Consider the following 22750-nt stretch of genomic DNA (forward strand, 5'->3'; position numbering starts at 1 on the left):
TGGAGAGATTGACTAAAGTATATGTAACAATATTTTGGGAGGAGAGAGATGCTTTCAACCTGTGTTTTCCCATTTTCTCCTCTACCGAATGTATTTACATCATGCATTTTTCTCTTCTTTTTCAGGGGCTGGTGAATCAGGAAAAAGCACTATTGTCAAGCAGATGAGGATCTTGCATGTAAATGGATTTAATTCAGAGTAAGAATTATTAATATGTATGGGGGGGAGGAAAATTTAAAAAGAGTCCAAATAGGCCGTTTGGAACTCATTAGCCCAAAGAGGAGAACTGGTATTTGTACACATTTTGTCGGTGGTTCCATTACACGATAAGCATGGACTTTACAATGACGCATATATATTCCAAGAATCATGAATTTGTATTCCCCTCCCCCAGACACACATACATAAAATCTAGTCTTTCTACCATATTTTACACTGTTGTTACTGCAGTGCTTAATAGGCCCTTGTGTAGCAACATGGCGACTACTTACAACAAATACTAAATAATGACTGTATGCATGATTAAAGATATATCATCCATTCATTTGAAATAATTACTACAAAAAAATAATAATTTTCATCTTAAAATAAACATGGTTTATTGTCAGTAATATCTCAGAATTTTTTTAGAATTTAATAATAATTCAGATATGATTGAACTTCTAGAACTGAAGTCATAGAACAAGATGGAAGTATTTCTGTCCTACAAAAATTCTTTCATATTTAATTATTTGACTTGTAATATATCATATGACATTAATCGTTTATTTTAACTAACTTGTATGTCAAATTGTGTATCAAGATATGAGTGGTTGGGGAAAATAGTTTTTGGCATGGGAAATTATTACTTGGTGAACATTTCAGAAATAGCTGGAGTAACCAATTGATTTTTGCTGTTGTACACAGAGAAAAGAAACAAAAAATTCTGGATATTCGGAAAAATGTAAAAGATGCAATTGTGGTAAGATTTTATTATTTTTATATATACATATTTAGCAGTTGGATAAAACAAATTGCCAGATAAGGCTAAATGAACTTCTATCAGTATTTAATATGTCCTATTATTTTTTTTCCTAGACTATAGTTTCAGCAATGAGCACTTTAATACCTCCTGTTCCATTAGCTAACCAAGAAAACCAATTTCGAGCGGATTACATCAAAAGCATAGCTCCACTTTCTGACTTTGACTATACCCAGGTAACGTTTCTTTTTCTTTCTCCTTTTCAATTTTCAAAAAGAATAGGAGTGCCTTATTTTCCATTTGTGACACCTGGACTTTGTGATAAAATTATAATTAAATTAATTGGTATTGCAATAAGGAAAAAGAAGCTTCACTGATATAATGCTGCATTTTACTTTCCTAAAATATTTTAAAAGAGTATAATGTAAATAACAAATATGCAAAACTATCAGTTTTCAGTTTTGTGGTTTGTAAAATTTGAGACTGGTTTTAACTTCCTGTAAAATATTGGTGAAAATCAGTGATGCTTTGTTATCAGAAAGATTGTACTGCTTGTAGAAACTCCATTTTCATCCTTATGAAAACTTTGATCCAATATTTTGATTTAGTTTGTGCTAGCCATTCTATATAAGCCATTGTACAGCTTTTAATAATTTATTTAGAGCAGAGGTTACTTGCATATATTAATTATTCTGATATACACAAAAGTTAAGGTTAAAAATTTTCAGCTCACTCCTTTCTTTAGTCTCCTACATCTATCAGTCTCCATTGGGAAGATCTGCTAATAATTATAGATAATGCATAGAGCAAGAGGAATTGATGATAAAAAGAACACCATATAAAATTCAGCATATACCAAATTTTACTCTCAGAAATCAGAGGGAGATCATAGATTCTTAGTAGGTAATATGTTTTCAAAGATTGTGTTTTGTTTTGTTTTTTGAGTATAGGAAGAGGGAGTATACAGAAGGAGAAACAGGGCATAAAACTGAAGATTTGCTGGTTCCTATGCCTTGTTCCCCCTTCTGTTGTGTTCTATAATACCATATACGTGATCATTTCCTTATCATTTTTCATAATGAAACGGAATAGAAAGGAACAGCTACTTCCTACTTCTTCATTGATGTCCTGCAGCCAATAAAATTATTGAATGATTGACAGAAATCTGTTTCTGTTCATAGCTGGCAAATAGCAGTAAAATTTTCTTTTCTTTGTTGCACTCATTATGTTCTAAATATAATCTGAAAAAAAAAATAGGGCTTCAGGACTACTACTAGTATTGATCAAAATGAATTATGAGATTCAGCTGTAATAATGAAGATTTTTAGGTGTTTCTTTTCTCCTATGTAAGTAACTATGTCATTATGTTGTCACTAACTATGAATCCGGAATTTTTTTAGTCTATTTCCCCTGTTTTTCTTTTGGGATAGTACAGAGTTTATTACTAGTTTTATTAAGAATCACAATATGTTTGTACAACTTCTTTGTATGACAAATTTGGTAGAGGACTATCTCTGATTTAGGTTTGTGATATGGTACAGCTAGTCTATTTTTAAATAAATATAGTTTAGATGTTATATATTTGCAGTAAATGCAACTATTCAAAAACTGTCCTCATATAGCTTTTTACTTGAAATAATTTATTAAGCATAATAAGCTTTTCTTTTAAGGTAGCTAATATTTAACTACATAACTTTTAAAGCTTCAGTGTTGTACCAACTTGGGAAAAGGTATTACTGAATTCAGTGTGGGTTTTTTTTTTGGGGGGGGGTACCGGTAATATAGAATTGCCTTTCGTGGTATGCACTTACAAATGTAAATGCCAGAGATACTAATTTGACTTTTAGTTGTATCTGTTTGGTCTAACATTGTTGTTCTCCTGTTCTTTTAGTTATTAAAGTTGGTAAATGATATATGGACTTGACCATGTCATTTCCTGTAAAGAGGCAGATGGGGAATGTCCCTATGTCAAATATATTGAGCATTCAAATACTGCTGTATCAGAAAATGAGAGATTTGGTTTAAACCTAATAATAGGAATGTTGCTATAAAGTTAACTTGTTGGTTTTCTAATTAGGAAAAATCAACTATGCAGATTTAGTAGACCTCTTTTGGATTAAAGAAATATAGGAGTCCTTCTCAAAGAGTAAGACGGCAAAGCATTTCTAAAAATATTCACGCATAATAATACAGTAGCCTGCTATTAAACGCAGAGGCATCCGCAGGTGGTGGTTCAAAAAAGTCAAGATGTGACTGCATCATTAAAGCCCCACCATTTTTTCTTGTGTATTATACTCATTGCGCAGTTGATTGCACAGTTATATCTGCCATATTGACTTTTTTGACCCATACTGTGGATGCCCTGAATAAAAAGAGACTCAGCTAACACTCTTACGTTCTTAGCCAATATATATTGCATATAAACATGGGCTAATATTTTTGGGAAGGAATTCCAGAATATTTTAACTGCTTCTAATGGAGAATACCTGTTGTGTGATGCTAACCTAGAATGTGAGCAGTTGTAATTTAAACGGGATAAATACATCCGTTCTTTTGAACAACATCCTCACCTTAGGTTTAAAGCAGTGATATCATTGATTCAATGAACTTCCATTTTGAATTGTTCCCTTCATTTTACATCTTCAGTAGTGGAGGTGGAGGTGGTGATATTACATTAATATCCTGGCTTTCCTTAAGGACCAAACATCTTTCACGATGGAGTCCCTTCATTTTATTTTTACAACGACAGGCTTATAAGGTAGACTACCTCAAATCCAATCCGGCTACACCAGAGTCAAGTGCAGGCTGAAACCTGTCCCATTACTGCACCTTAATCATTATTCAACATTAGTATTGTGCATAGATACAGTCTTTTTGTATTTTAAGTGAAATGCTTAATCACATATTTGTAAAGGCAGAAATATGTGTAAACTATGGGGAGTCAGATTTGAATTTCTATACCAGGAAGGAATATATATATTTCCTTCGGTTATATAATTGTGCTGTCTGAATGCATGTTCAGGGGGAGATGAGAAAAATCTGTATCTTTGTTTACGGAACCTTTGAATGCAATTGGATTTTTCCCCTACTAATTTATTATATAAGTCTGCTACTACATAAATACAGATAAGATTTCAACTGCGGTTGAAATTATATATCATTTAAATCAGTTAAATTTAATTTAAAGTAAAATACGGTAAGGATCAGGGTATAGGTATAATTATTTGAAAATGAAGCTCTCCTAAATCATCAAAATGTATTGGGTATAGATTCAGATTGTGTTACTAAGAAAACATTCATGTTAATATATAGAGAATCTCTATTCTAATATAAACAATAGTTTATAGTAGTAAACTGCAGTAATTCTGACATCAGCAGTGGAGTTAGCATTTCTTTACAGCTGCTGTGTTTTCACTTTATTAGATTATTCTGTACTTTGATGCTCATTGCTTCTTATTTTGGACTTGTTACTGAAGATGTCTGAATGTATTGAAAGGATGTTCTAGTACAGGGGTCTCCAACCTTGGTCCCTTTAAGACTTGTGGACTTCAACTCCCAGAGTCCCTCAGCCAGCTTTGCTTTGCTGGCTGAGGGACTATGGGAGTTGAAGTCCACAAGTCTTAAAGGGACCAAGGTTGGAGACCTCTGTTCTAGTATGTTTTGATACAGTAATTATAACTTTAAATTACATTTGTATGCATGTGTGTGTGTGTGTGTTTTCTGTACTATAAATCTTTAGTTTTACAAGTATGTAGTTTTTATGCTATACACAGCTCAGAGTCACATTGCTTGACTTGGAGTGCCTTATCAATCTTATTAATAATTCAGTGTGTTATGATTTGAAAAAATTAACAAAGAAAATTATAGGAGCTATGGATTACAGTAGATGAGTCATGGTGGACTTGGATGGAGGCTGCCATTATTGAAGACTTAGATTTTTTGGGGAAGCTTTTGATACTGTTGGGAGCATAGCCTCTGGCCTGCTTGCAAGAATCATTAATTGGAGACATAGTATTGTGATGGTTCCACTTCTACCTAAGTGGGTAGGGACAGGTGGTGATATGGGATAGGGAGATTGAACCAAAGTTACTTTATTATGGAGTCCTTTAGGATTACCTATTTTATTCAATATCTATATGAAACCATTTGAGTCATCTGTTGGTAGACTTGGTTTCAGGGGAGGTGTGATAATTATACAATATACATTTACATATCTCCACACTTAGCCTATTGGGAGTTATGATGGAAACCATGACCCAATGTTTGAAGTTTTACAATAGGAACAGATTACATTTGAGATAGTCATTCATACCCTTGTCGTTTAGATATTAAATTATTGTAACTTATTCTCTGTGGGCTATCCTTGAAGACCACTTGGAAACTAGATAGTCTAGAACATGGCAGCATGCACACCTCACCTCAAGACCTACAGTGATTACCAGTAATTTTTCAAGTGCAATTCAAGGTTCAGGTCACTCTGGACTGGTTATCTTAGAGACTACCTTTCTCCAAGTGTTTCTGCCTGCCATAAAACAGAATATGACATATCTGAAAAACTAGGATAACTTGTTAAGGGTCCAAACCTATCAGGAGATATGGCATAGGTGTGTGTGTGTGTGTGTGTGTGTGTGTGTGTGTGTGTGTGTGTGTGTGTATGTGTGATTATGAGCATTCTTTGTAGCTATTCCCCTGATTTGGAATTTTTTAATTTTTTTTTTATTTGCATTTATATCCCGCCCTTCTCCGAAGACTCAGGGCGGCTTACACTATGTTAAGCAATAGTCTTCATCCATTTGTATATTATATACAAAGTCAACTTATTGCCCCAACAATCTGGGTCCTCATTTTACCTACCTTATAAAGGATGGAAGGCTGAGTCAACCTTGGGCCTGGTGTGACTTGAACCTGCAGTAATTGCAAGCAGCTGTGTTAATAACAGACTGTCTTAGCAGTCTGAGCCATCAGAGGCCCTTATAGAATAGTTTCTCCTCTTGGGTGAGTGTGGCCCCCACCCTCATGGCTTCCAGAAGTCAATGAAAACATGCCTTTTCTGGAATGGTTAATTAAAACTAATAGTGACATGTTAGCAGATATATTTAAAATAATGGTAATCATTTTAATATAATGATCATGTGAAAATTAGAAAGGGTTTACAGTTTCAGTTAATTATATTGATTTGTATGGTGTTTTATATGTAAGTTCTGTAAGTCAGCTAGAGTCCTTTTGGTTATACTCTGATCTCAAACACAGATTGGAGAAGAGTGCCTCAGCCATTATGAAGCACCTAATTAAAACTATGAATATAGTGCCTGAATTCCAACATAAAAAACCACTGCAGGAAATTCAAATTACAGGTCTTCTAATATCTATATTACAGAAAAGAAATAGAAGTATATACAAACCCAACAATGTTTCAACAATATAATGTTGAATATTGCATAGTGTATCTGCTAATAGCCTGGAACTCTCCTGTGTGAATATTCCATCAAGCAATTCAATTGGGATAAGTTTGTATTACATCTTATTGAGTCACACTTTTAGTACCGTAGCAATAAATTTCTATCCCTGTGACGCTACATAGCTTTGATTGGCAGATTTACCAATGGATGATTCCCCCCTTTCAGTCCCCACCACATTTTTCATTTCTTTCATCTTTCTTTTTTCCCCAAATTTTTTTTCTATTCTTATATTCTAAAATCTCTGTTTCTGCAAAGGAGAGCGGAAGCTGTCAACATGTGGAGCATATGTATAATCTTTTGATTTTTGGATAGCCTGAAAGCAGTAAAAGTGCACTGGTTTGTTGCCTAGCAGCAGCTATGCATATCCATACACAGGTGCTTCTGAAAGTGGGAGAGGAGTGGGAAGAAGTGGAGGAAAAGAACCGCAAGATCAGGAGGGACTTCCTCTGTTTTTTGTTTCATAATACCAATCTTTTTCCTAAGTGTGCTGCCTTGAATATTTACTTATGAAAAATGGGAAAAGTTGAAACATGAACCTTTCTCTGAGGAATCTCTTAGCAATAACATTTATGGATCAGGTTTATTTTCTTAATCTCTGATCTCCATCTCTGGAGTCTAATTCTTCCAAGAAGATGACAGTGGCACAGTCTATTCTATGAAACTGGCTAGGGAGACTGTTAATATTTTTTTTCCAGATGGTAACATTTGGCTCATAAAAATTGCTTCTGGTCAATTCCTGGTGGGGCTTAGATCTGATTCCTATTCATAAGGTTACCATATCTAGACTGCAGAAATCCAGACAATCAGTAAATGATACCTTAGAAATACACAAAAATCAAAGTTTTGCTGCCATATAGTAAAAATTTTGGTAGCCTTGATTTGTTAGTCCTTTCTGAAAAATTAATGGCTTCTTATTTAATGTTATGCATATAGAGGTACCTTTCAACTTATATCTGTAAACCACATTCCCAATTTCTTTGATTTAACTGAGTTGTTCCCTCAAGAACAAAGATAACACTGCTTGAAAGCACTGAGAGTCACCTAAGAATTATGCCCATCCTCTATGGTTCAGTTTTCCTAAAAATTTCCTTCTTTATAGCAATAGTAAGTAAATCAAAGTTAATGAATATTTTAGTGTAGGCAAAGAGCAGAATAGAATAGAATAACAGAGTTAGAAGGGACCTTGAAGGTCTTCTAGTTCAACCTCCTGCCCAGGCAGGAAATCCTACGCCACTTTAGACAAATGGTTATCCAACATCTTCTTAAAAATTTCCAGTGTTGGAGCATTTACAATTTCTGCAAGCAAGTTGTTCCATTTATTAATTGTTCTATCAGGAAATTTCTCCTTAGTTCTAAGTTGCTTCTCTCCTTGATTAGTTTCCACCCATTGCTTCTTGTTCTACCCTCAGGTGCTTTGGAGATAGTTTGACTCCTTTGTGGGAAGCCCTGAGATATTGGAAGACAGCTATCGTTTCACCCCTAGTCCTTCTTTTCATTAAACTAGACATACCCAGTTCCTGCAATTGTTCTTCATATGTTTTAGCCTCCAGTTCCCGAATCATCTTTGTTGCTCTTCTCTGCACTTTTTCTAGAGTCTCAACATCTTTTTTACATTGTGGCGACCAAAACTGAATGCAGTATTCCAAGTGTGGCCTTACCAAGGCATTATAAAGTGATATTAACACTTCACGTGTTCTTGATTCTATCCCTCTGTTTATGCAATGTTTAAAGTAGTATTTAAAGATAATTCTTCTAAAGAGAGTCAAATGCTCTGGAAGATTGAATCCAGTACACCTGTATTATCTGGTTTACCTCCTTTGAAAGCATTCTTCAGTTTCAGATAACAAATCATTTGCTCTCTAGAGCAATTAACTCACCCCACCATTTTCTAAGTCTTACAGGCTGTCACAAAGAAAGCATTCATATTTGGCTCATGGAGATAGAGAGCAGGGCAATAAAAAAATGAAGAACAAAGTTGGTATGTGTGTGTATGTGTGTAAATCTAATGCCAACTACGGTAATATAAAGTTAAAAAAAAAGAAATCAAAGCAAGCTAAATATGCAAGAATGAAAAAAAGAAAGAAAAAAAAATACTAAGAAATAGCTCCCAATCTTCTTTATGGTAGTACAATTATAAATTCTTACTCTATGATTACAACATAATTCTATTCTGTATAATCATAAAAACCATATTTTTAGAAGTTCTTTTTTTTTTTTTTGCTTGTTTGTCTTATACAAAAAATATGTAAGTGGTTTCCAGTCAGTAACAATTTTTTTCTGATCAAAGAAGTTAATTTAGCCCTTTCAGCAACTTCCATCATATTTACCAACCATTTCTCCATTGTGGGTAGTGCCAAATTTTCCCATCCTTGTGCATGTAGTAATCACAATAACAGGAGCCAGTTTGCTTTAGTGATTAAGATACCGGGCTAGAAACAAGCTGTGAGTGCTACTCCTGTGCTAGGCATAAAAGCCAATTGGGTGACTGTGAGCCAGTCACTCTCTCTCAGCCCAACTCACTTGAAAAGGTTGTGATTGTGGGAAAATAGGATGAGAAAGTAGTATTAGGTAAGTTTGCCATCTTGAATTATTATAAAGAAAAGTGGGATAAAAAGCTAATTAATTAATTTTATATTCATTTTTAAAAGCCTCTAAATCAGTAAATGTATGTGCATCCAGAATTTTCTACTTTTTTACACTTTCACCAAACTTGTTATACACATTTCCAACATAAATGTAAAGCTTCTTTATATATTTTAGACAATTTCCCTGTGACATATACCAATAGTACATTATTTTATAGAAGTTCTCTTTTATAAGAAACGGATGATCTAGTGGTCAATAGATAGATAAATATTTGTTTTTAAAATAGAAAATAATTATTTCAAATATGAAGTTAATTTTATAAACAGGAGGAAAGATGCCCAAGATTTAAGAGGTAACAGAATTATGGCAGAGTGGAACATTGGTGGCCCTAAGGGCAGCTGAGCGAAGAGAAGGAAAGGAAGGTGATGGGGAGCAGAAGTGACACATACCAGACTTGTACAGATTGTTTTATCAAAAGCCAAGAATAGCCATATGTTTCCAAGATTTGTATGTATATGGAATGCTTAATGTCAAAAAGTGCTATATAAAGTTAGTTTACAAAACTAGTGAGTTTCATATTGATGATGATGATGATGATGATGATGATGATGATGATGATGATGATGATAATAATAATATCAGAGTTGGAAGGGACCTTGGAGGTCTTCTAGTCCAATCCCCTGCCCAGGCAGGAAACCCTACACCATTTCAGACAAATGACTATCCAGCATTTTCTTAAAAATTTCCAGTGTTGGAGCATTTACAACTTCTGCAGGCAAGTTGTTCCACTGATTAATTGTTCTAACTGTCAGGAAATTTCTCCTTAGTTCTAGGTTGCTTCTCTCCTTGATTAGTTTCCACCCATTGCTTCTTGTTCTACCCTCAGGTGCATTGGAGAATAGTTTGACTCCCTCTTCTTTGTGGCAACCCCTGAGATATTGGAACACTGCTATCATGTCTCCCCTAGTCCTTCTTTTCATTAAACTAGGCATACCGAGTTCCTGCAACCGTTCTTCATATGTTTTAGCCTCCAGTCCCCTAATCATCTTTGTTGCTCTGACTTTCCTGACTTCCTAACTCAAAGCACAATATATGTGGTCTACATCAACAGGGGAATAGTGTCTAAATCATAGGAAGTACAAGTAGAACGCAACACACAACCACAGTTGAGCCTAGAATTTCTATTGCTAAGTGAGACAGTTGTTAAGTGAACCGTGCTCCATTTTATGACTTTTCTTGCCACAGTTGTTAAGTGAATCTGGCTTCCCCATTGATTTTACTTGTCAGAAGTTTACAAAAGGTGACTGCATGACCCCAATACACTGCAACCATCATAAATATGAGTCAATCTGAATTTTGATTACACGACTATAGGAATGCTGCAATGGTCATAAGTGTGGAAGTCACTTTTTTCAGTGCTGTTGAAACTTCTAACAGAACTGTTGTAAATCGAGGACTACCTGTAATTGTTCCATTTTATTTTGCACAGGTTAGACCTCAGATCCAGTTGTGGGTACCATTCAGATAAATTAGAACAAGAGGAGGGTGCCAAGGATGATCTAGATAGAAGTTAATTTGTATGGAGTCACAGCAAAGAAATTTGAAATATCTGCCCGTGAAGAGAAAATGCAAGACAGCTGAACTATATTACGCAAAAGAAAATCAGAAACTGGTCTTTTTCATACTAATGTGCTGAACTTGAAGCAGTGAATTGCAACTATAGGAAGCCTGATCCCAGCTGACTGATAGGGGAAAAAATAACAGAAGAGCAGTTCAGTAGTAAAAATATTCACAGTAGTTATGGTGTGTTCATTGGTTATATTCAGGCAGAATAGCTATATCTCAGGGCTGGTTTAATTTGGATTCATGCACTTAGTCGAATGATTGAACTTGATGATGTCGCTGGTCTGTTCTACTTTATATCATATCTCATCACTTCTCCATTGGCCAGAAAGGCAAATATTGTATATCCAATCAGTGTTTGAGAGGTACTGTATGTTGACAGTTTCTCTGCAGCTTCTTGGAAGACTATGTTGGCAACAAAGATCTACTTAGCTGGACTTAAGTATTCCAAAAACATGATTGTGTGTAATGAATGTAATCTCTACAATTATGAATCTATTTGGGTTAAATTCAACTATTGAAGATTTAGTTGACTGAGTCAATTAATCCCTTTTTTGGTATTTCCATAACCCTCTCCCTAATGAAATGTACTCCAGAAATAAACTTACCCTGGAATTTCTTTTGCTAGTTATTTTAACCTTTGGTCCATTGTTAAAGCTGTTAGAAAAATAATCTCGATGCACAATACTGAAAAATATAAAACTTTCAAATTCTTTTTTTAAGGATATTTATAAACATTCATTGTAAAGTTAACACTTCAAAACTAGCAATGTTTTACTGATTCAGTATTGACCATGAGCAATAGAAAGAAAAAACCAGGAGGAATATATCAAAATAAAATTATGACATATACCCTCTCTAGTTTTTTTATGGTTTTTTAAATGTGGAATTTTTATATGAAAGCTTCTTAGTTGAGCTAGAAGATAACTAGATAGAAAAATGCTAGCTTTTGTTGTTAACTGTGGCATAGTGGAGGAAAAATAGTAGAAAACAGTAAGACTTTTTCATTGCTCTGAAAAAAATTACAAAAGTGCAGCATGTTACTGGATACACAATTAATATTGCTTTGTTAACATTCTGTAATGTAAAATTATCTTCCCCACATTGCTATGATCCGCCTTTTCCTTTTTTGCAGTAAATGCTTTTCTGTGATTTTGTGTGTTGCTGGGTAAAGTTATTTTTCAGCCTGTTTCTCCATTGGTACTTGTTGCAAAGCAACTGTTCATGTCAACAACTTGTTCTGGATTTCTTCCTCTTGTGCCCTCGATGCTCTACCATGGTAACATTGTTAGGGATCTTCCACTTGAATCCTAGTGTAGCAGCTGGGGAGCACTATTGTTTAATAAATGGTGTTCACTAGAGAAACAGTGACGATAACAACTGCTAATACATTTACATGGGAATTTTCAAGTACACAGTGCTCTTTTATTTTAAAGCTAAACAGGTCTCATTATTCCCCAGGCAAAAGATTGCCTGTCATCAACATGTAGAGTTTCCAGAGAAGGGTAAGATAGAAGTGAAATATATATCACAGGTTGTTTTTTTTCTATTTAAGCTGAAACTGGATTGATTTATTTATACCATTTGTAGCATATTATAACCAATTCTAGGCAGCTTCCAATCTAAAATACGAACATAAAAACCATATTAAAACTAAAAAACTATAGTTTTAAAACTATAAGCACATCAAAAACATCAAAGGGATAATTGTCTATAGAGATTCTCAATCATCCAGGTCATGGTTGTCCCAAAGCTGCTTTTAAAAAGGCAAATGGATTTTCTTGGGTTTTTCTTTGAAAATATTTTGCTTCTGAAGAAGCTTCTTCAGTTCAAAAAGCAGCTTTTCTGTTCAAAAAGCACCTTCAAAAGCACATTTGGTACAAAAGGATGTTCAGGAACTTAAAGCAAGAAACCTCTATACAATTAACTATGGATTTGATTCAAGTGTTGTATGATACTGACTAGTTCAAAAGTTTGGAGGTCACAAAAAATGGTTTCTAGGTTGTTTTTAAACGCTAACAGTTGGAATATATAAAACCATTTCTATACAAGTAGTCTTCAACTTATGACCAATCATTTAACAACTGTACAAAGTTAACAACAATGTTGAAAAAAGTTACTTTTGACTTGTCTTAAAACTTATAACTATCTCAGTGATCCCTAGACACAAATTTAGGTGTTTCGCAACAGGCATGTACTTATGATGGTTTCAACATCTTGGGTTCGCGTGATCACCATTTGTGACCTTCCCAGGAGGTTTCTTTTTTTTTTTTAATAAAAAGTTTTATTTTAACATTCATATCCAATAACATATTTAATGTACCATCATATACAATTAATCGGACCTGCCCGGTCACCACCCCCTTCCTACTCTCTTCCCTTCTCTACCTTCTTCTACTTTCCACGACCATCCTCCCCTTCTCTTATCTACCTCCTCTCCTCCTTCCTCCCTACTCCTTTCTTCTCCCTCTTCTATCCCTCTTCCTTCCTTTCCTCTTCCTTCTCTTTCCTACCTCCTTCTCTCTTCTACTTCCTTCCTTCCCATCATTCTGAAATGATAGCCAGGCAGCTCCGATCTTACATTGATTATACATCTTCAATCATCTCTGTACATTAACCATCAATCCATTTTCTACCTCATCCCCCCTCCCCCCCCCTCCCCCCCCAAGACTTCCCAGAACCGAATACAGGGTATAAAACTAACAATCAAAAATTAAAATATAACACAAATCATAATCATAGTCACTTCTTAAAACCCCGATCTGAGAAATTTCCAATTGAGTTTGTATTTGTTCTTCATTAAAGTACATAGTTTTTAATATCCAACCTTCATCAATCAGTACCAAAACAACGTTCCATCTTCCAATATTCACCAAGGATTCTTCTGAAATGTCTTTCTTCCTTAAGCAGTCTCTCAAGAATAGTTCATATTTCCAACTTAATTTCTTAAATTGTACTGTCCAACCTCCAAGGATAAACAATAATCCATCTTTTCATATCTTCGGTATCATTTACATACATCAAATCAGATTACAAATATTATTATTAATCCTATATTATCTCCACAATATATCAATTGTAATAATTAAAATCTTCACTTTACCTTACTTATATCAAATAACATTATTAAAATTACACCTATAACTTATCCAAAATATATCAGTTATAACAATTAAATTCTAGTTAACCATATAACAACATTACATCCATCTCTCAAATATAATATTTAATCCAAATTAAATTTTACTATCTATCCTCCAAAATTAAACAATATTCCATCTTCCTATTCCTTTATACCTCAAATATATCAAATAGTACCCCTAAAATTACACATTTATATCCAAAATAAATCATTTACAAAAATTAACCATAATCATATATAATAAAATTAAACATTCTCACTCCCCTTATTTTCTATCTTACACATTTTCCACCATCTATTCACCATTCAACTTAACATCTATCGATAAAGGGTTCCCAATCTTTAATACATTAGTGTAGAAATCTCGTGCTTTAAAAACTGTATTAAGAAAATACTTTCTTCCTTTATAATTCACTGTTAAGCCAGCTGGAATCTCCCATCTAAAATATATCTGATGTTTCTTAAGCTCATCCACTAAAAAGGCAAATTCTTTTCTCTTTCTTAACATTTTAGGAGGAATTTCCTTCATCATTATTATATCTTGTCCTAGTATTTGAAATTTATTTTTATAAAATGCTTGCAAAATTCCATACCTAATCTTCTTATTTGTAAAATAAATAACCACATCTCTCGGTAAACACTTCTGCCTTGCCAACCAAGAATTAACACGATAATTTTTTTCAATATTAACTTCAAAATCTTCTGGTTCCACTCCATCTATCTGAGCAAAGGCCTGAATAAAAATCTCTTTCAAATTTTCTTCCTTACATTCTTTTAATCCTCTCACCCTTATAGCATATTCCATTAATTTATATTGTAATATAACCCTTTCTTCATCTGCCCTATCTACCTTAACCTGAATATCATCTATTTTATTTTCTAAATTCAAATTAATTTGAACTTCATCTATTTTCCTTTGCAAATCTAAATTAATTTGGTTAATTTCTTCCAGTCTTTCCTCTGTTGAATACTAGATAGCAATAATGGATTAATTGATTCCTTTAATTTTTTCATCTCCCTCCTCTGTTCTTCCACCATAACTTTAAAATCCAATATTTCTTTTTCCATTTCATCAAATTTTTCATCTATTTCTGAAAGATGAACCTCCATCAGCTCCTGTAAAAAAATCCTTAAGCCATCTTTAATATCTTCTTTCAATTTCTGTATCTGAAGTGAGGAAATTTCCAGTATTTTAGAAGTAGTTAAATCTCTTTGCTTGAAAGCCATTTTTAAACTAAGTAATACCAAGAAGAAGGGGGGGGAAAATAAAAAGAAAAATAAAAAATAAAAATTCAATAAACTTTTCTTCTTAAACACTGTAATAAAAAAATAAAAAAGGATAAAAAATAAAAATTCCATTTAAAAAAATATCTTGTTATATTCTTCTTAAAGATTCCATGCCAGCAATTGTAATAAGCATTTCCTTAACTTTCACTTTCGATATACAAAACGCCATTTACTTGCAATACACAAAACACCATTTCCTTTCATCATCTCCAATCTTGACTATGAATACATTCTCTATCAGGGAGTTAAAATCTTGTTACAATCAAATGCTAACGCTTCAGTTTTCAGCCCTGTCCGCGTTAGAGTCCTTCAATAATCCATTTCATTCGCGGAGATGGACGCTGCGTTTTGTTCTGCCATTTGGCAAAAGCGTTCCGGATTCTGGAGCTTTTTTTCGGGCTATAGAAGGAGCATTCCCATCAAGCTACCAGGAATCTTCCTGGTGCTTTCCTGGGGCTCTACTTCAGCCCGAATGCTCACCTCCCCCTCTTTGCCCGAGGGAAGAGATTTCCAAGTCGCTTGACAGCAGATTAACGCTGTCTAAGCAGCTCTACAGAATCATACGGAACTGGCGGTCTGAGATAGCCCGCCATTAACGAAGCGGAGCCACCCGGAAGCCCTTCCCAGGAGGTTTCTGACAAGCAAAGTCAGTGGGGGAAGCTGATTTTGCTTAACAGTTGTGTGATTCGCCTAATGACTATAGTGAATCATTTAATGACCATGGCAAAAGAGGTCATAAAATTGGGTGTGATTCACTTAACAACCTCAAGTTCTGGTCCCAATTGTGGTTGTAAGTTGAAGACTACCTGTATTTGCCAGTGATCTTTAAGGTCCTATTCCTAGTAAAGGTTATTTTTAAAATCCAACAAGTATCCAAAGAGATTAATTAAAGGGGCATCCTACACCAAGATAGCTCTTTAGACTTCCATGAATTACAACTGTCAACAATTCCAATCAGCCAGAAAATGGTTTAGCAGGGATTAGCAAACAGATCCAGCCTGCTGTCTGTTTTTGTACAACTCATAAGATAGAAATGGAAGAGCATGCATGCAAAGGGCAGAACACCAGGCCTCAGCTGAGTTCCTGAATGAAGAGTGGGGCCAGGATGTCCTGGGTGGTAGCCTATCAGCAGTCTCTATCTTGGCAGTCCAGTATAGTCCAATGGTTGCCATGCTCTTTGGCCATGCTTGCAAGATGTCCCCATGGAAGTAAAGGAACAGTAGGATCTGGCCCTTTGTAGAAATAGTTTGCTGACTCCTAGCTTAGAGACCCTTGGTAAATTCTCACCTAGTAGTAATTGAGAATTGAAATGGAAAACAGGATTTTCTTGATCATGCTTGTCTTGCTGGGGGTTTATTTCTATAAGAGAACATTTCCTCTTGGTGTATGAATGTGCCTTAGTGACCTAGTTGACCAAAGCTATTCAAATAAAAGCAACAATTAAAAGAACTGCAGAAACAAGGAAGAATATTTCAACATTTAATTGAAAACTTAAAACAGAAGGTTTTCGGGAGCTTATTTGTAATTATAGATGAAACAAGACTCAGAAACTGAACAAGTTTGATCATGTGATTAAATAGTTGCAGAATTTATATCCTGTAGTAGATTTGCAACTATGAGAATTTTAGTGGAAGAAAAGTATTAAATTCCCACTGTATATTTTACTTAGAAAAAATGGCATAAAATGTTCTATCATTAGTATATTATCCCAATCCTAATCACTAAAATGGATAGGTCATTTTCTAAAAATGATTGGAAGTGTCAGATCACTTTTTTCAAATCTGGTGGCTATGTTGTGAAGGTTAACAGGTTTCGAAAGTGATTCATCTCAGAATGAAACCAATCTTAAAAGCAGAATTTACTTTTTAACCTCAAATACTCTTACTAAATTTTACTGAACAGTATATTCCCACAGTACTACCGAGTTAGTTCTGTACATAAATACAGTGAGGATATGTTCTGCCTCTTATTGCAAACAAAGTTTGATCTCTTCAATGGAAGAATGACTAACCATTGTTGGAGTGTGTTTCTATTACCAGAATAGTTTTATACTTTAAAATAAATCAGACATACAATTTAATTGAAATAGGAAGCAATTTCTAGATTACAATTTAATACAGATTCATTTTATAATTAACATTTTGACATTTATATTGTTTCTAGTTTACACTAATTATGATTTTTCAGATTTTTAGAATGATGTAATCAGTTATTTACAATTAACTAATGATATATTGAAAAATTATAGTGTCTATAATACGTGTAAACCCCTTGTTTTCTAACTTTGTATTTTTTTTATTCTTTTCCTTTGTTTATATTTTTCCCTTAAAATTGTCAATAAAAATACATTTGAAACAAATATAATCTAAGAATATGCATAAACTATAATATTTGGTTCATAACTTAGTTTTATCCAAAACCAGCCAACTACTATAAGTAATCAACTTATAATCACAATTGGGACCAGAACTGCTGTTATTAAGCAAAGTGGATGTTGAGTCACCTGATTTTATGACCTGGTTTGCTATGGTGGTTAACCAAATTATTGCCGTTGTTAAGTGAATCGTGCAGTCATTAAACGAATCTGGCTTTCCCCATCAACTTTGTAGAAGCCAGCTGGTAAAGTTGGAAATAGCAACCACATGACCCTGGGACACTGCAACCATCATAAACATACACTGGTTGCTAAGTCCTTAAATCTTGATCACGTGACCAATGGGGATACTGCAACAATTGTAAGTGTGAGAACCCACTGTATATTTTTTTTCTATTTGAATCATTGGATAATTTTATTATTTATTTATTTATTTATTATTTATTTACTTATTTATTATTTAGATTTTTATACCGCCCTTCTCCCGGAAGACTCAGGGCGGTGTATAGCCAGATTAAAACAGTGCAATATACAAATTAAAAACAACAGTTAAAATAACATATTATATAATTGGCCGAAAATTAAAACCGTCAAATTTGACCCCAAAAATAAAATACCCCAGTTAAAATTATTAAAATTCAAAAAAGTTAAAAAGTTAAAAAGTTAAGCCAGTCCCGCTTGAATAAACAAGTACGTTTTCAATTCACGGCGAAAGGTCCGAAGGTCAGGTAGTTGACGCAAACCAGGGGGAAGTTCATTCCAGAGGGTAGGTGCTCCTACAGAGAAGGCCCTTCCCCTGGGGGCCGCCAGCCGACATTGCTTGGCGGACGGCACCCTGAGAAGACCCTCTCTGTGTGAGCGTACGGGTCGGTGGGAGGCATAAGGTAACAGCAGGCGGTCCCGTAAGTACCCGGGCCCTAAGCCATGGAGCGCTTTAAAGGTGGTAACCAATACCTTGAAGCGCACCCGAAAGACCACAGGTAGCCAGTGCAGACTGCACAGGAGCGGTGTTACCCGGGAGCAACGTGTGGCTCCCTCAATCACCCGCGCAGCTGCATTCTGGACTAACTGAAGCCTCTGAGTGCACTTCAGGGGTAGCCCCATGTAGAGAGCATTGCAATAATCCAGACGAGAAGTGACAAGAGCGTGAGTGACTGTGCATAAGGCATCCCGGTCAAGAAAGGGGCGCAACTGGCGAACCAGGCGAACCTGGTAAAAGGCTCTCCTGGAGACGGCCGCCAACTGATCTTCAAACGACAGCCGTCCATCCAGGAGAACGTCCAAGTTGCGCACCCTTTCCGTTGGGGCCAATGACTCGCCCCCAACAGTCAGCCGCGGTTGCAGCTGACTGTACCGGGGTGCCGGCATCCACAGCCACTCCGTCTTGGATGGATTGAGCCTGAGTCTGTTTCTCCCCATCCAGACCCGTACGGCTTCCAGGCACCGGGACAGCACTTCGACGGCTTCGTTGGGGTGGCCCGGGGTGGAAAAGTACAGCTGAGTATCATCAGCGTACAGCTGGTAACTCACCTGGAAGCCACATTTCAATGGAGTATATAAAATTTACCAAAAAAATAATAGTAATCTAATATTTTTATAAAAATTAGAAAACAAGTGTCACTTGCATCATCATGGCACACACTATTTCTTTTATTTATTTATTTTCATCAAGAATGTATTAGATAACAGATAAAAGTATAAGCATAATTATGAATACATGAAATTGATACAAATAAAAGGGAACATTAGGCACGCTGGTGTGCTTATGCACGCCCCTTAAAGACCTCTTAGGAATGGGGTGAGGTCGACAGTGGACAGTCTAAGGTTAAAATTTGGGGGGTTTGGGGAAGAATCCACAGAGTCAGGTAGTGCATTCCAGGCATTGACCACTCTGTTACTGAAGTCATATTTTCTGCAGTCGAGTTTGGAGTGGTTTATCTTGAGTTTGTATCTATTATTTGCTCATGTATTGTTGTGGTTGAAGCTGAAGTAGTCATTGTCAGGAAGGACATTGTGGCAGATAATTTTATGTACTACGCTTAGGTCTGACCGAAGTTGGCGTAGTTCTAATTTGTCTAAGCCCAAAATTTGAAGTCTGGTGCCATAAGGTATTCTGTTGCGAGCAGAGGAATGGAGGACTCTTCTCGTGAAATATCTCTGGATTCGTTCGATTGTATTAATATCCGATATGCAGTGCGGGTTCCAGACAGATAAGCTGTATTCAAGAATTGGTGTAGCAAAAATTTTGTATGCCCTAGTTTGCAGTTCAATATTACCGGAGAAGAAGCTACGCAGGATTAGATAACTAGACCCTTTATTATATGGAGGCAGTGTCAGAATGCACAAGAAGGGTGGAGTTTGTACTGTGATGGTGCAACGTTCATTTTTTTCATATGGCACACTCCTCCGATGTCTCTAATATAACAGGAAAAAAAACTTCCACAAAAATCCCTTCATATAATTAGAAGTAGTTTGATAAATTGCGGGGGGGGATGTATATTTCCACTGCTTTCTCATTCATTTTTGTTTATGCAGGGTTTATCATACACTTGTAGCTAAATTTTGTTTTTGCTACTTGCATTTTTATAAAATGATGAATGGATTTTTGTGCTTTATTAAAAAAAGAAGGGATATAATATTATTAATCTTACACAGAACCGAAGTGGGATTTTATGAATAGTCGTTCCCACAAACAGGAACCTTTGTCCTGATATCACCAGTTCCCAGTCAAGGAGTGATCAGGTGATGGCAAAACTTTCCATCCATGTGGTTATTGGATGCAGTTATTACTGCAACTTTGATAAAAGAAATGTAAAAAGGACAACTTTATTGACTTAGGACATAAAGTTGACTCCATGTAATTTACCTGTTTTCGGTATTTAGAGTATTGTTACCCATTGACTGTATAATATGAACATGTTGTCTATAATATGCACAGAGAAGAACAAACGTCAGAGTTATAATTGTAAACCCCCTTCCTCGTTTAAAAACTCTCGTCATGAAAAATTATAATAAACTCTGTGAATTTGCATCCATCCAGCTTCGGTTTGCACATTTGTTTTTATGGTTTAGGAAAGGCCAGTTTCACATATCTGCATTATATTACAAGATCCTGAAAAATAATAAGCTTCATTTTAACATTTCATTAGATGTGACAATAATTTTCCCCATAGAATAGTTTGTTTTTCAAAACAAGCTCTTCAGGGAAGGAAGTTTAAAGCAATTGGTAATTGTTCCTGTAGATACTAACGAACTTTGCCCAACACATACTATATTGTACTATTACTTGTTTGGAAACTTTTATTGTACCAGGTTTTCATGAAGCTTTAACAGAATCTGCAGCAGACTGATCATCATTACTGTGGTGCTAGCAAACATGAATTGAATTTGATAAACTACTTAGTATGAGCCTTGAATTATTAACCTAAGTTTGGGCAAAGTGAGAGAAGTGAATACAATTTATATAATATATGACTTTAAGGGCCTTGAAATATGTTGTGGTAAAATAGATTATATAAATAATATGAATGTTTTCTAGAACCTAAATTGCAAAATTTCTACATATTCATAAGTAGTGGATATGAGTAAACTCGATTATTTGAGTCATGAACTAAATAACCAACAAAGTTTAAGTGTGCAAAAGCTGTCAGCACATTTACTACAAATGGAGCTTTCAGGTGTAAGGCTGAACATGCAGAAAGCTCCACTCAATTCAGGATTGAGTTGAGGATTCCATAGCCACAACCCAAGATAAGAGGTTCTCCCATCCCGTTCAGGCATTTGTATGACTGCTGCCCGCAGCACCTATATGACATGCACAAAGGGGAATGCTTCAGGAATGTGATACCACTGTTAAAAAGGCATTTGCTATCTTAGGACATTAACAAAAAGAGTTAATAGAATGCAGCTCATGGGAAGTAATTGTTCCACTCTAGTCTACTGTGTTCAGACCCTGCCTGAAATAGTATGTCCAGTTCTAGTCACCATAGCTGGAAAGGGAGAGTGAGATATTAGAGCAAGTTCAAAGGAGGACTACCAGAACAATGGGAGGACTAAAAATCAAGCCTTGTAGGGAAAGCTTGAAGGATATGGATAATGATAATGTTTAGGAGACAGGTATATGGTAGCAGTCTCCAAACATCTGAACAACTGTCAGCTGGAGAAGGGCAAGATAGGAACCAGTGGGCTAAAAGTACAAGATGATTCAGGTTAGATGTGGGGAGGAGCTTCCTCACTGTTGGAGATATCAGGCAGTGGAATATGAAGTGCTGAGTTTGTCCTTTGCTGGAGATCTTTAAGCAAACTCTGGATGGCCATCTGTCAGAATGATCCACTGGATCATGCTCTGAATAAGGGATTGGACTAGAAAGACATTTAAAGCCCTTTGCAACTCTCTGACATTATTATTCTTTTAAGTTCTCAACTTTTTTTATTGAATTTACCCATTTTCATAATACCATAATTGAGGTGCGACTGATTTGTACAGTATATGTGTACAATGTGAGAACTTGAAATTTAATCCTCTAAAATAATAGATTTTAACCCAGACATCTTCAGTTATGCTAGCATTGACAGTCTTGTGCAACATTTAATCTTTGGACTCTGCTGCTCTCACTGAATTTATAGCTTTCTAATTGAATACGTAAGAGAAGTGGGGAAAAAATACTCTCTGGGAAAAGTCTCACATATTAGGGGAAAATAGTAGGAATGATTGCAGCTACTTGTTTTATTGCCTTAGATTCTTACTGAGTGAACAAATAATGTTAAAAAAGCGGATAAGGGATTTAGTCCATCTATTAAAACATTAATAGGCTAACTAAAGCAGATAAAACAAAGAATATTTTTCCTGGATTACAGGAAGCATAGCAACTGGTTGTCAGTATATTACCAACTTCAGTGTTATGTCCCCTACAGCCCTGGAAACTACGTAAAAGTACCTCTGATTTAAAGATTCATCTAAACTGAGATTTTTCTAATACTGAATCTACAATTAGCACATTTTCAGTCAACAATTCCTGTAATAAAATAAAATCTTCTGTATGCTGAGATCACTATCCTGTTGAAAAGCATTTTACGATAGTAAAAGAAGTTGTAATTCGAAATTCAACCAAAGATAAACAATTATTACCAACATTGATCTGTATAAGAATGTTATAAAAACAAGCACTGTAACATCAGATAATATAACTTCTTAACTCCGGCTGAAGTTTTGCACAATATTTATTTAGATAGTAGTATCTGGGAAAGATTTGAAAACATCATGTAAACCACTACACCCAAAATTTTATTAAAATTTGCCTTACAGTATCTTGAAGTTT

The 22750-nt window shown here is 35.2% G+C and overlaps 1 protein-coding gene across 3 annotated transcripts in view; it reads left to right on the top strand.

The window, feature by feature from the left end:
* Positions 1–22750, top strand: part of GNAL (G protein subunit alpha L) — a 101047-nt gene that overhangs the window by 37776 nt on the left and 40521 nt on the right. For all 3 annotated transcript variants that reach the window (XM_058175214.1, XM_058175215.1, XM_058175216.1), the window contains exons 2-4: positions 126–198; positions 907–961; positions 1078–1197. In XM_058175214.1, coding sequence (XP_058031197.1) covers positions 126–198; positions 907–961; positions 1078–1197 — 248 coding nt within the window. The remainder of the gene's footprint in view (positions 1–125; positions 199–906; positions 962–1077; positions 1198–22750) is intronic.

The sequence above is a fragment of the Ahaetulla prasina genome, chromosome 3 (genome assembly GCF_028640845.1).
Source record: "Ahaetulla prasina isolate Xishuangbanna chromosome 3, ASM2864084v1, whole genome shotgun sequence".
Taxonomy (NCBI): Eukaryota; Metazoa; Chordata; class Lepidosauria; order Squamata; family Colubridae; genus Ahaetulla; species Ahaetulla prasina.